Source organism: Oncorhynchus kisutch, linkage group LG17 (genome assembly GCF_002021735.2).
Source record: "Oncorhynchus kisutch isolate 150728-3 linkage group LG17, Okis_V2, whole genome shotgun sequence".
In the NCBI taxonomy this organism is placed as follows: Eukaryota; Metazoa; Chordata; class Actinopteri; order Salmoniformes; family Salmonidae; genus Oncorhynchus; species Oncorhynchus kisutch.
In genome coordinates this window covers 30,423,619-30,435,976 of record NC_034190.2, presented here as the reverse complement: position 1 = coordinate 30,435,976, position 12,358 = coordinate 30,423,619, and the positions used below count along the sequence as shown (strand labels likewise).

General features: G+C 37.6%; 1 protein-coding gene across 1 annotated transcript in view; it reads right to left on the bottom strand.

The window, feature by feature from the left end:
• The window catches only part of LOC116354387 (mucin-19-like), a 30,995-nt gene extending 20,108 nt beyond the window's left edge, over positions 1 to 10,887 (bottom strand). Inside the window, exons 1-2 of the mRNA XM_031793537.1 lie at positions 10,655 to 10,887; positions 7,355 to 7,421 (exon numbers count right to left, since the gene is read on the bottom strand). Coding sequence (XP_031649397.1) covers positions 7,355 to 7,394 — 40 coding nt within the window. The 5' untranslated portion in view covers positions 7,395 to 7,421; positions 10,655 to 10,887. The remainder of the gene's footprint in view (positions 1 to 7,354; positions 7,422 to 10,654) is intronic.
• Positions 10,888 to 12,358: the final 1,471 nt, after the last annotated feature.

The window sequence follows — 12,358 nt, the reverse complement described above, 5'->3', positions numbered from 1 at the left end:
CTTATATCATATGATGCTGTACCTACTATGAAGTCAGACACCTTTAGTCATTCATAAGACATATAGTACCAGTCACAAGTTTGAACACACCTACTCATTCAAGGCTTTTTCTTTATTTTTACCATGTACAATGTAGAACAATAGTGAAGACATCAAAACTATGAAATAACAAATAGAGTCATGTAGTAAGCAAAAAAGTGTTAAATAAATCAGAATATAGTTTTACTACGCGATACATTTTTTTTTTTTACGCCGCATTAGACAGGATTACCTAGACATACTGACCAGCTCAAATAGTCAGAAGTGTACTATATGGCAGACCAATTCAAACTCATCTCTCGGCATGTCCAGCCCACTCATTATCTCAGCCAATCTGTGGCTTTACCAATTAGCCTCGTAATTTAACAATTGTATTCATATTTATAGATGGCATACAAGTTTGTTATTAAGACACAAGAAAGTTCACGTTTCAGAAGGCATTTCTGGCAGAATACGCATTTAGATTTTTTTGTTTAAGTTTACGTTCAAACGGCTCTCCTGTGAAGTAGTGACCCACTACATATGCATAGTTTCCTAAAAATGGGTCACAAATGCCTTTTACATACAGTTTAAGTCGGAAGTTTACATACACTTAGATTGGAGTCATTAAAACTTGTTTTTCAACCACTCCACAAATTTCTTGTTAACAAACTATAGTTTTGGCAAGTCCTTTAGGACATCTACTTTCTGCATGACACAAGTCATTTTTCCAACAATTATTTACAGACAGATCTTATAATTCACTGTATCACAATTCCAGTGGGTCAGAAGTTTACATACACTAAGTTGACTGTGCCTTGAAACAGCTCGGAAAATTCCCGAAAATTATGTCATGGCTTTAGAAGCTTCTGATAGACTAATTGACATCATTTGAGTCAATTGGTGGTGTACCTGTGGAGGTGTACCTGTGGATGTATTTCAAGGCCGACCTTCAAACTCAGTGCCTCTTTGCTTGACATCATGGGATAATCCAAATAAATCAGCCAAGACCTCAGAAAAATAATTGTAGACCCCCACAAGTCTGGTTCATCATTGGGAGCAATTTCCAAACGCCTGAAGGTACCGCGTTCATCTGTACAAACAATAGTACGCAAGTATAAACAGAGCCATCATCCCGCTCAGGAAGGAGACGCATTCTGTCTCCTAGAGATGAACGTACTTGTGCGAAAAGTGCAAATCAATCGCAGAACAGCAGCAAAGGACCTTGTGAAGATGCTGGGGGAAAAGAAGTACAAAAGTATCTATATCCACAGTAAAAACGAGTTCTATATCGACATAACCTGAAAGGCCGCTCACATGGAAGAAGCCACTACTCCAAAACCACCATAACAAAGCCAGACTACGGTTTGCAACTGCACATGGGGACAAAGATCGTACTTTTTTGAGAAATGTCCTCTGGTCTGATGAAACAAAAATAGAGCTGTTTGGCCATAATGACCATCGTTAAGTTTGGAGCAAGAAGGGGGAGGCTTGCAAGCCGAATAACACCATCCCAACCGTGAAGCACGGGAGTGGCAGCATCATGTTGTGGGGGTGCTTTGCTGTAGGAGAGACTGGTGCACTTCACAAAATAGATGGCATCATGAGGCAGGAAAATGATGTGGATATATTGAAGCAACATCTCAAGACATCAGTCAGGAATTTAAATTTTGGTCACAAATGGGTCTTCCAAACTACCCGCCCTCCAGGACACCTACAACACCCGGTGTCACAGGAAGGCCAAAATTATCAGCAAGGACAACCACCACCCGAGCCACTGCCTGTTCACCCCACTACCATCCAGAAGGCGAGGTCAGTCCAGGTGCATCAAAGCTGGGACCGAGAAACAGCTTCTATCTCAAGGCCATCAGATTGATAAACAGCCATCACTAACACAGTGAGGCTGCTGCCTACATACAGACTTGAAATCCTTGGCCACTTTAATAAAAGGATCACTAGTCACTTTAATAATGCCACTTTAATAATGTTTACATATCTTGCATTACTCATCTCATAGTATGTATATATTGTATTTTATACCATCTATTGCATCTTGCCTATGCCGCTCAGTCATTGCTCACCCATACATTTATATATTCTTATTCCATTCCTTTACTTAGATTTATGTGTATTAGGTAGTTGCTGTGGAATTGCTTGATTACTTGTTAGATGTGGCTGCACTGTCGGAACTAGAAGCACAAGCGTTTCGCAACACTCACAATAACATCTGCTAACCATGTGTATGTGACCAATAAAATTTGATTTGATTTATTATAGCACACAGAGTGAGTCCATGCAACTTATTATGTGATTATGTGTTATGTGATGTTTTTACTCCTGAACTTATTTAGGCTTTTGTTGTTGTAGGGATAGTTGTTTTTTTCCCAAATTCCATTTTCTTGGTTTTGTTTTTCCAGGTTTCGGATTTCCCCTATTTGTTTCTGTTTTTTTCACACTTTTTTTTATTATAGAAAAACAACAACATTAGATCAAAATTCAGAACAATGCATAAACCACATCAGGGTATTACTTTTGAGTGTAGTTGCCCTTTAATTCAGTGAGCATGTCCTGCACTGTTGTTTGGTTAGCGGGTTTTCAGTAAGCACACGTGATGTGATTCGTTGCAAATGGAATGGGTGGAGTATAAGGTCAGTAACACTCCAAATTTGATTTGATTTTAATTATTCAGAGCCCCATGAAATGACACCATATACTGTATACATTCTACAGACCATACTGAATATTTTCTACAATACTTTTACTGCGGCACCCAGAATAGTTCTTGCTCTAAAGCCAATATGTACACTATTCCGTATACAGGGATTCGCATTGGGAGCATTTATTTTATTTTGGAACAAAACCCAAATTTAAACAAATGTCACTTAAAAATGAACACATATGAAACATTGTTAATGTGTAAACAATTATTTTTCATATGATTATTGACACTTTTCTACTACTACGTGGGGGACTTTTATTTAGAACATTTCTGAAATTCCGTGATCTGGAAATACATTTTTAGTGTTGCTGACGGGGACACTGATCATGTGATGAGTTTGCAAATCAAATGCACCACTGGACAGCGAAAACAAATAAGTTAACCTTGATTTGTTGTAATTATATTACTTTGTAGCAGTTAACCAGTTGAGCTGATAGACGTGTTGCACTGTTTCGCTATGACTTTTGAAAGCTATGACCTTTGGCTTTCACCTGGAATTGTTTATTTATGTAACACGTATGATCTAGTACACAATAAAATATAATAACACACACAAATATGTGAATGAATAAGCTTTTTCAAACATTATAATATGTCCATATGTAGTTATAATCCATTTTTAGAAACATCTACCCAAAATATTTTACATTCTTTATTACTTAACCAGACATGTCATGACATTAGTGATTGTCAAAATCTGTTACATTTGTGAACGTCTAAATCAACTATTTAAACAGTGTGTCCCTCTTATCGACAAGGGGAGAAGGGCTAAGTAAAGGACTTGTATTGTGTCGTCCTGAACATATGCTATATGTCTGCGTCTGATGTTAAATGACTTCTTCACTTACACTTAGGTGTAAGAAAGTGTGCAGGTCATATTCTTTATTGTAGGGCTATGACAGTTATATATTTATATTTGCCTGCTCTAGACAAATTCAGCTATTGCTTTGCCATGTCTGTGCCCTAAGGCAGTCAAGCTGGGTAAGTGTTTTGTAAGGACCACCTGTTTGAAGTAACATTGCAGTGAAGTGATATAAATCAATGTAATGATGCATCCGACCTCCAGAGGGAGGCATTAATACGTTTATTTGAAAGGGGACGTTTACGGGGTCCTAGGAAGGTATGGATGACAGTCTTCTTTTTATTTATTTTTTATTTAAACTAGGCACGTCAGTTAAGAACACATTCTTATTTACAGTGACATAAAACGTTGGGAAATCAATTTTAAAAAAGCAATGTGAACATATACATAGACTACCATTCAAAAGTGTGGTGTCACTTAGAAATGTCCTTGTTTTTGAAAGAAAACACTTTTTTTTGTCCATTTAAAATAATATAAAATTGATCAGATATATGGTGTAGACATTGATAATGTTGTAAATGGCTATTGTAGCTGAAAACGGCTCGCAAAGCACCAGTCTCAACGTCAACAGTGAAGAAGCGACTCCGGGGTGCTGGCCTTCTAGGCAGAATTGCAAAGAAAAAGCCATATTTCAGACTGGCCAATAAAAAGAAAAGATTAAGATGGGCAAAAGAACACAGACACTGGACACTGGACACTCTGCCTATAAGGCCAGCATCCCGGAGTCGCATCTTCACTGTTGATGTTGAGACTGGTGTTTTGCGAGCCGTTTTCAGCTACAATAGTCATTTACAACTATTGAAGCTGCCAGTTGAGGACTTGGGAGGCGTATGTTTCTCAAACTAGACACTCTAATGTACTTGTTCTCTTGCTCAGTTGTGCACCGTGGCCTCCCACTCCTCTTTCTATACTTTTACTTTTGTTACTCAAGTAGTATTGTACTGGTTGTCTTCCACTTTAACTTGAATCATTTTCTTTTTAGTATGACAATTGAGTACTTTTTCCACCACTGCCAAAATGTAGCTACCTAGCAGGCTCAGCTAAATACGAATCTCCTTAGATACAGCCATGTCTCATAGTCACGTCATGAGGTTTGTAAATGATAGAGGAATATAATAATACACATTTAATTAAGCCTCACCTTTTAGAGTTTCTGGCGCAACACAGAAATGCCATTATCCAGATTGTGTGACAAAGGCATTTCCGAACAGACATGCTAATTTTCTTTGTTGTTACTTTTAAGGTTGGAACCAACATGCAGTACCTCCAGCAGGAAGAGGCAAGAGGCAATTCACCACCAGCTCAGGGACTAGCTACAATATTCACAGCCCTGTGTGACTTTTTGAAACTTAATGTATTTGAATTGTTTAAAAAAAAGTACAAATAAAAGGAAATGTATGGTTTAAATGTCTTTAATGATTATTTGTTTGAACTGTTAGTGATAATTCCCTAAGTGTTAATACATTTGTGTTTGCATCATTAATTAAGCCTTTATGTATGTGTTATGAATGACCAAAGGTGTCTGACTTAATTTTAAGTACAGCGCCATATGATATATGGCATTTATGTATGTGTTATAAATGACCGAAGGTGTCTGACTTTAAATTAAGTACAGTGTCATACAATACAGACTCTTTATGGATGTTTTATGAATGACCAAAGGTGTCTCACTTCAATCTAAGTATTACAGGATACTGAACAAAAGTGTAAATAAATTGGTTATTAACCCTGTGCTGATTAATGAAGGTTATCTCATGATCATAGGTTACTGTAGGGTGTGAGAGCTATTTAAATGGGTTGATAGACCTGCAAAACTTATGTTGTTGTGTGGGTGATTGTGTACTGAGGAACATCAGTACACATATCTTGGTTCCAGAGGAAAGACACTATCAATGTCTTTAGTATGGGGGCTTTCATCAAGGTAAGTGTAAGGGTAAAGTGTAAGTGTAAGGGTAAAATGTCGTCCCTAGGCTATTAAACACACAGCACATATAAGCCTGGGATATCAACCATTCAAAGTTGGGCTTTGTAGGATTGACAATAGAATTCTATAGGAGTGACCTTACCGAGTAAAGTATTTGACATTGTCACTACTTAACACAGTCAGAAATGCATAATTATTGTTAAATCCTGCCCATTTCCACAATTTATCTTCTTAAAATTAGAATTTAGACCTAACTAATGAAGGACATGTTTGATGTGTTGGTCCTCCAGACCTTCTGTTCATTTGGGCGGAAGTGTCTGGGAATGAGATTAGGTGTAATGTGACTAACATAACATCACTTTAGAGTGCATGCCATCCTTTATGAAGCACATGTTTATATCATATTCAACATGAGTGATTGTCACACAGTTATGCCACATTTAACCCTTTATAAAACATGACATACGATTATAGATGTTTTGTAACACATTTATGTAGTGCTTATGAAGGTATTATGAAGGCTTTATGAAGCCTTTATAAGCTGAACGTCATTGAAAGCGGGATACTTTTTGGGTTTATACCTGGACATGGTCCAGTTTGTACAACTTAAAGAAGTTCATTGTCTCGTTGTCTAAATAAAACATTCTAAATACATCTGTGCTCCCTTTTTCCCATGTTTCTTTGATATCCTTGAAATGGTCATGTTTTGTGATTCGCAACTCATCTTGTGGTACAAGAACATTCATAGCTGCTTTATAACACCTCTAATTAATAACAAGGTGTCTGTCTGTGCACAATTTATAATGGCATATGGCATGGTTTTGAATGACACACACATAATTCCATTCAATGTAATAATCTGACACAGAGGTTGGCAAGTGACATAACACCTTGTTATAACAGCTGGTATTTAGACTCTTATATACTGTAGCATGTAATAACATATGACATTTTTCATGGAGACAGTGTTATAGCAGTTATTATTAACAGTTGACATTAGAGCATATGACAACAGGATGAACAGTCATCTATAACACACATTGTAACTACTTTTGCAACATCTTATTCCATTACACATAACTATTTAAAACTACGCATGTCAGGGTACGACTAATGTTATAATGTGTTTTATAAACTGGTGGTTTGAGCCCTCAATGCTGGTTGGCTGACAGCCGTGGTCTATCAGACTGTATACTATGGGTATGACAAAACATTCATTTTTACTACTCTAATTACATTGGTAACCAGTTTATAATAGAAATTAGGCACCTTGGGGGTTTGTGATATATGACCAATATACCACGGCTAAGGGTTGTATCCAGGCACTCTGCGTTGCGTTGTGCGAAAACAAAGCCCTAAGCGTGGTATATTGGCCATATACCACACCACCTACAGTAAAGTGTTACTGAACATTACTTACACTTTATTAAGATTAGCACACACATTTTTTGTTTGTTTGTTTACATGATGGCACATTTTTCCATACAGCAATGTAAGGAAATGACATTCAGCAGTGTGATAATATTTTTTTTCTTCATTGGGTTGTTACAGTAAACTAGGAAACACGCAAAACTGTCTCCATGAAATATTCATCAATTAAAACATTTTATAAAGTTTTTATTTGGATTTTGTATCTATGTTCTTGAACAATCATATGCTTTATCCAAAGGGATATGGACTATTTTATCACCTTCCTGCCCTTTTAAATTGTACATTGTTGGGATTATTTAAATTAATCCGTGACAACACATCATGAATATCTATTCAGGTTTGAGTTGCAAAATGTGTTATGTAAAAATGAACAAAGAAGGAAATACAGTGTACTACATACCCATGGTGAAAAAAGTAGCTGTCAGATTCTGAGTCTTCATTCTGAACTCAGTTCATGCAGTTGTTTTCTGAATAGAAAAAAACATATAAATTAGATTGACAGGTCGGTCATATTCCATTTTTTTTTTTTTACAAACAAATTTGTTGTTTATGTAAATGGAATGCTATAGAAGGGGCAAGATATGTGTTTAGTGATTTCACATTTTTTTGAAAACTTAACCGAAACAGTAAATTACTTCCTCATCCTTGTGTAATATGGGGACCCCAAAAAACATAAACAAAGGCTCCAAAAACAACCAAATGCATACTTTTAAACTGCAAATCTCTCAGTATAGCGATGCAGGTTATTCTGAACTTTATCTGCAATGTTATATGACATTTTATTGCGACTGGAGCAATACTTCTCTGTCCATTCTACAGGTAACTGCCAAAATAAAGGAAACACATGAGAGATAGAAAGTATATTGAAAGCATGGTGTGCTTCTACACAGGAAGTTCCAGACACTGGTAGAATCTATGCCAAGCGCATTTAAGTTTTTCTGGCGGCTCGAGGTGGCCCACGCCCTTTTAAGACACTTTGTTATGGTGTTTTCTTAATTTTGGCAGTTATCTGTTGCAGCAGGCTGCACAGAGAATGGAACAGCTGGATAAGGGAAATGGCACACGTTGCACAAAAGGGAATATGACATTGCAGATCAAGTTCGGAATGACACAATTTCAAGTGTACAACATCTAAAGACCTGCATCACTATACTGAGAGCTGTCTCTAAAAGGACATATTTAGGTGTTTTTGGAGCCATTGTTCATGTTTTTTCAGGTCACCATACTACGCAACCAGGATAAGGAAGTGATTTTCTGTTTGGGGTAAGTTTCTCAAAAACGTTAAATCACCAAAAAACAACCAAATAGAGTTTTGGTTGTAAATGTTTTTACTTATCCTTTAACCACTACTGTGACAGACTGCATTCAACTAAATGTGTAACTTGGTAAGGAAACATTTGCACCTGAACTAAATGCTAGATTAAATGCTAGAAAGGTGCTAGAAAGGTGACTAAATGCTAGAAAGGTGACTTTCAATTTAGCGTATGCAGAGTTTACCGTTAATGCATCCTGCAAACATGGGAACATTGTCTTTAAATTCCAATCGTGCTACAGCTCAGAACTTTAGCGATAATACCTTTTTTGCACTATTGGTTAGAGCCTGTAAATAAGCATTTCACTGTAAGATCTACTACACCTGTTGTATTCGGCGCACGTGACAAATAAACTTTGATTTGATTTGAATAGAATCCAGACTTAAATATGGTATGACATATCAAGGGGGGTGAATGCAATCAAGACATCTCAGTTAAAACATTTCCGATACTTCTTTGTAAAGTAGCTTTTGTAGAATAAAATGAAAACTTTGCTAGGGTGTGAATTATTTCACAACACCGACTATAACTGCCATCCAGAAGGCGAGGTCAGTCCAGGTGCATCAAAGCTGGGACCGAGAAACAGCTTCTATCTTAAGGCCATCAGATTGATAACCGACTATAACTGCTGTAAACATAAACAGGGCCTTTGGAAAGTATTCAGACCATTTGAACTTTTCATCATTTTGCTACAGCCTTATATTAAAATGTATTAAATTGTGTCTTTCCCCCTCAATCTACACACAATATCCCATAATGACAAAGCAAAAAACTGTTTTTTTGTTGTTGTTTTTTGTTGTTGTTGCTGATTTATGATTTACAGAAATATTACATTTACATAAGTATTCAGACCCTTTACTCAGTACTTTGCAGAAGCAGCCCAGAAGTGATTACAGAATTTAGTCTTCTTGGGTATGACACTACAAGATTGGCACACCTGTATTTAGGGAGTTTCTCTCATTATTCTCTGCAGATCCTCTCAAGCTCTGTCAGTTTGGAAGAGCGCATTGCTGCACAGCTATTTTCAGGTCTTTCCAGAGATGTTCTATCGGGTTACATTTTGGGCTCTAGCTGGGCCACTCAAGGACATTCAGAGACTTTTCCCGAAGCCACTGCTGCATTGTCTTGGCTGTGTGCTTAGGGTCGTTGTCCTGGTGGATGGTGAACATTTGCCCCTGTCTGAAGTCCTGAGCACTCTGGAGAAAGTTTTCATCAAGGTTCTCTCTGTACTTTGCTCCATTCATCTTTGCCTCGATCCTAACTAGTCTCCCAGTCCCTGTCGCTGAAAAACATCCCCACAGCATGATGCTGCCACCACCGTCCTACACCGTAGTGATTGTGCCAAGTTTCCTCTAGACGTGCTGTTTGGCATTCAGGCCAAGGAGTTCAATATTGGTTTCATCAGATCAGAGAATCTTGTATCTCATGTTCTGAGAATCTATAGGTGCCTTTTGGCAAACTCCAAGCGGGATGTCACGTGCCTTTTACTGAGGAGTGGCTTCTGTCTGGTAACTCTACCATAAAGGCCTTATTGGTGGAGTGCTGCAGAGATGGTTGTCCTTCTGGAAGGTTCTCCCATCTCCACATAGGAACTCTAGAGCTCTGTCAGAGTGACCATCGGGTTCTTGGGCACCTCCCTGACCAAGGCCCTTCTCCCCCAATTGCTCTAGGAAGAGTCTTGGAGGTTTCAAATGTCTTCCATTTAAGAATGATGGAGGCCACTGTGTTCTTGGGGACCTTCAATACTGCAGCCATTATAGAAACAGGATGCACCTGAGCTCAATTTCGAGTCTCATTGCAAAGAGGCTGAATACTTATGTAAATAAGGTATTTCTGTTTTAAATAAATGAAACAAATCTAAAAACCTGTTTTCGCTGTGTCATTATGGGGTGTTGTTCGTAGATTGTGTTTGTAGAAAAAAATACATATTTAATCCATTTTAGAATAAGGCTGTAACTTAACTAAATGTGTAAGCAGTCAACGGGTCTGAATATTTTCCGAGGGCACTTTACATCCTGGTGAAATTTCACAGTAAAATAAACATTTGTGTTAAAAATGTATGAGAAATCAGCCTAATTTTGCATCACTTCAATCGTGTTACTTTATAAAAGAGCTAAAGTAATGTTACGTTTTCAATTGGTCTGCAAGTGCCCAGAAATTCACTCTGAATTCTATACTTATTTTGTGACAGTAATAGGTGTAGTTCATCAAAAGTGGAGGGTTTTTAAAATATAGCACATAATACATAAAATAATAGTCAAATCCACATTAGCGTTGTATTTTTTGCAGGGTGAAATTATAATTTGATATGCTTTTAAAAAACATGTAAGTAAACTGTTACCGCCAAGTTCCATTTATATACTGTAAAAAAAACTAATATTACTTACCTACAACAAACACCACTGCCAGCCTCCTTATTCCTTTAAATTCAACAAATATCAATTGAGGAAGGAATTTGCCTATGACAAAAACATTCACAATATGCCTCTATTCTAAAAGCTCATCATCTGTCTAGTTCTGTTCTAAATGTTTTTTGGGAAATCTAACTTTTCACAATGCATACGGTCATGCCAATGTATCTGTAGTTACTAGTTAAATCACTTCAGAGCTGATCTGATTCCAAAGTTCTTGTCTTGCCTGTAACTAAAATATTTTGGGAAGCACAAGAGATAATATTAAATAAGGGAGGAACACAAAATGGGCAGGTAAATTTATGTGGGAGGTCTTTAGGCTAATACCATCTTTGTTTTTTCCTTTGATACTAATTTGGTAAGAAAACTGGTCAGGTGAAAACTAGTTAGGTGTTCTGACGCCACAAATTTTGTCATGCCTTGCAGGTGATGTACAAATCTTTTGGGAGGGACAATATGAGAAACGGGTGGGACAAAATATTGACAGGTGAATCTGTGTGTGAATATAATAACATTGTTGGTTTTCAGCCAATTGTTTTACATTTCAAAATGTGTTTCAGTATTTGATATAGCAATACATTTGCTTCACTGAACTTAAAGGACAAATCCACTCAAAACTATATTTTGGTATTTGATTCATTAGTCCACACTTGATACAGTCCCAAAATGTTTTGCATGTCTGTGATCAACTTTGCAAGATAAACAACTTTCAAAATGCAGAAAAATAGCCGGTATGATGCGCTTTGTATCATATGATGCATTTTGCATCATACCGCCTGTATTTTCTGCCTGAGTGAACGACGAGAGCTCAGATACACATGAAAACATGAAATGAACCTGGGAATCGATATAACATGCATTGCTCAGATGACCAAACATTATGTAACAAATCAAAATGGATTAATCTTTCCTTTAATTTACCTAACTTTTGAGCCATGTGGAATGAACTTGTAAATGTACTGTATATTGTATTGATTTATTTCAATATTATTATAATTATTACAATGTTTTAAGTAAAATATTGTTTGCTCTGTGGCCTGAAGTGAGTACCAAGTCTGTTTCACAGTCCTCAATCCCACTCACACACCTATCTCAAGAATGACTCAAGGAAGATTTTTCAGATGCTTAAATCACTTGACATTATATGACGGAAAGTGACCACCATCGTGTGAGAGATACATTCTTAAAAAACAAAACAGGGCCTGTATTTATAAAGAGTGCTGGTATAGGTTTACCGTTGCCCTTTGCTTTTAACATTTTTATTTTTAGCTTTTGCCTTTTTGATCTGAGAAGCTTCCAACTCCCTGAGACAATCCAGACGCTCCTCCAGACCCGTATCTACAGGATCCTAACAGAGGCTGGAGAACAGCCAGAAACACCGCCCCCAACACCACCCTCCATTTCTTCCCTCCCAAGAACTGCATCCAGGTAGACTGAGCTACACCCAAACCGTTCACAGACCCAGAGGCCCTATGCAGAGACTGGATACTGGGCCACTTCTGCCCTCCATGGCAGCCCCAAACCTGCAAAAGGAGCCACAGCCAGGCAGGTTGACCTATGCACAGGCTGTCTGCCGACCTAGAAACTCCCCTGAGAGAATGGAGCATGGTCAGCCACTCCGACCACCTGCAGCCGTCCACTCTTGCAGCAGGAGCCTCATCCAATCAGAAGAAGCTATAC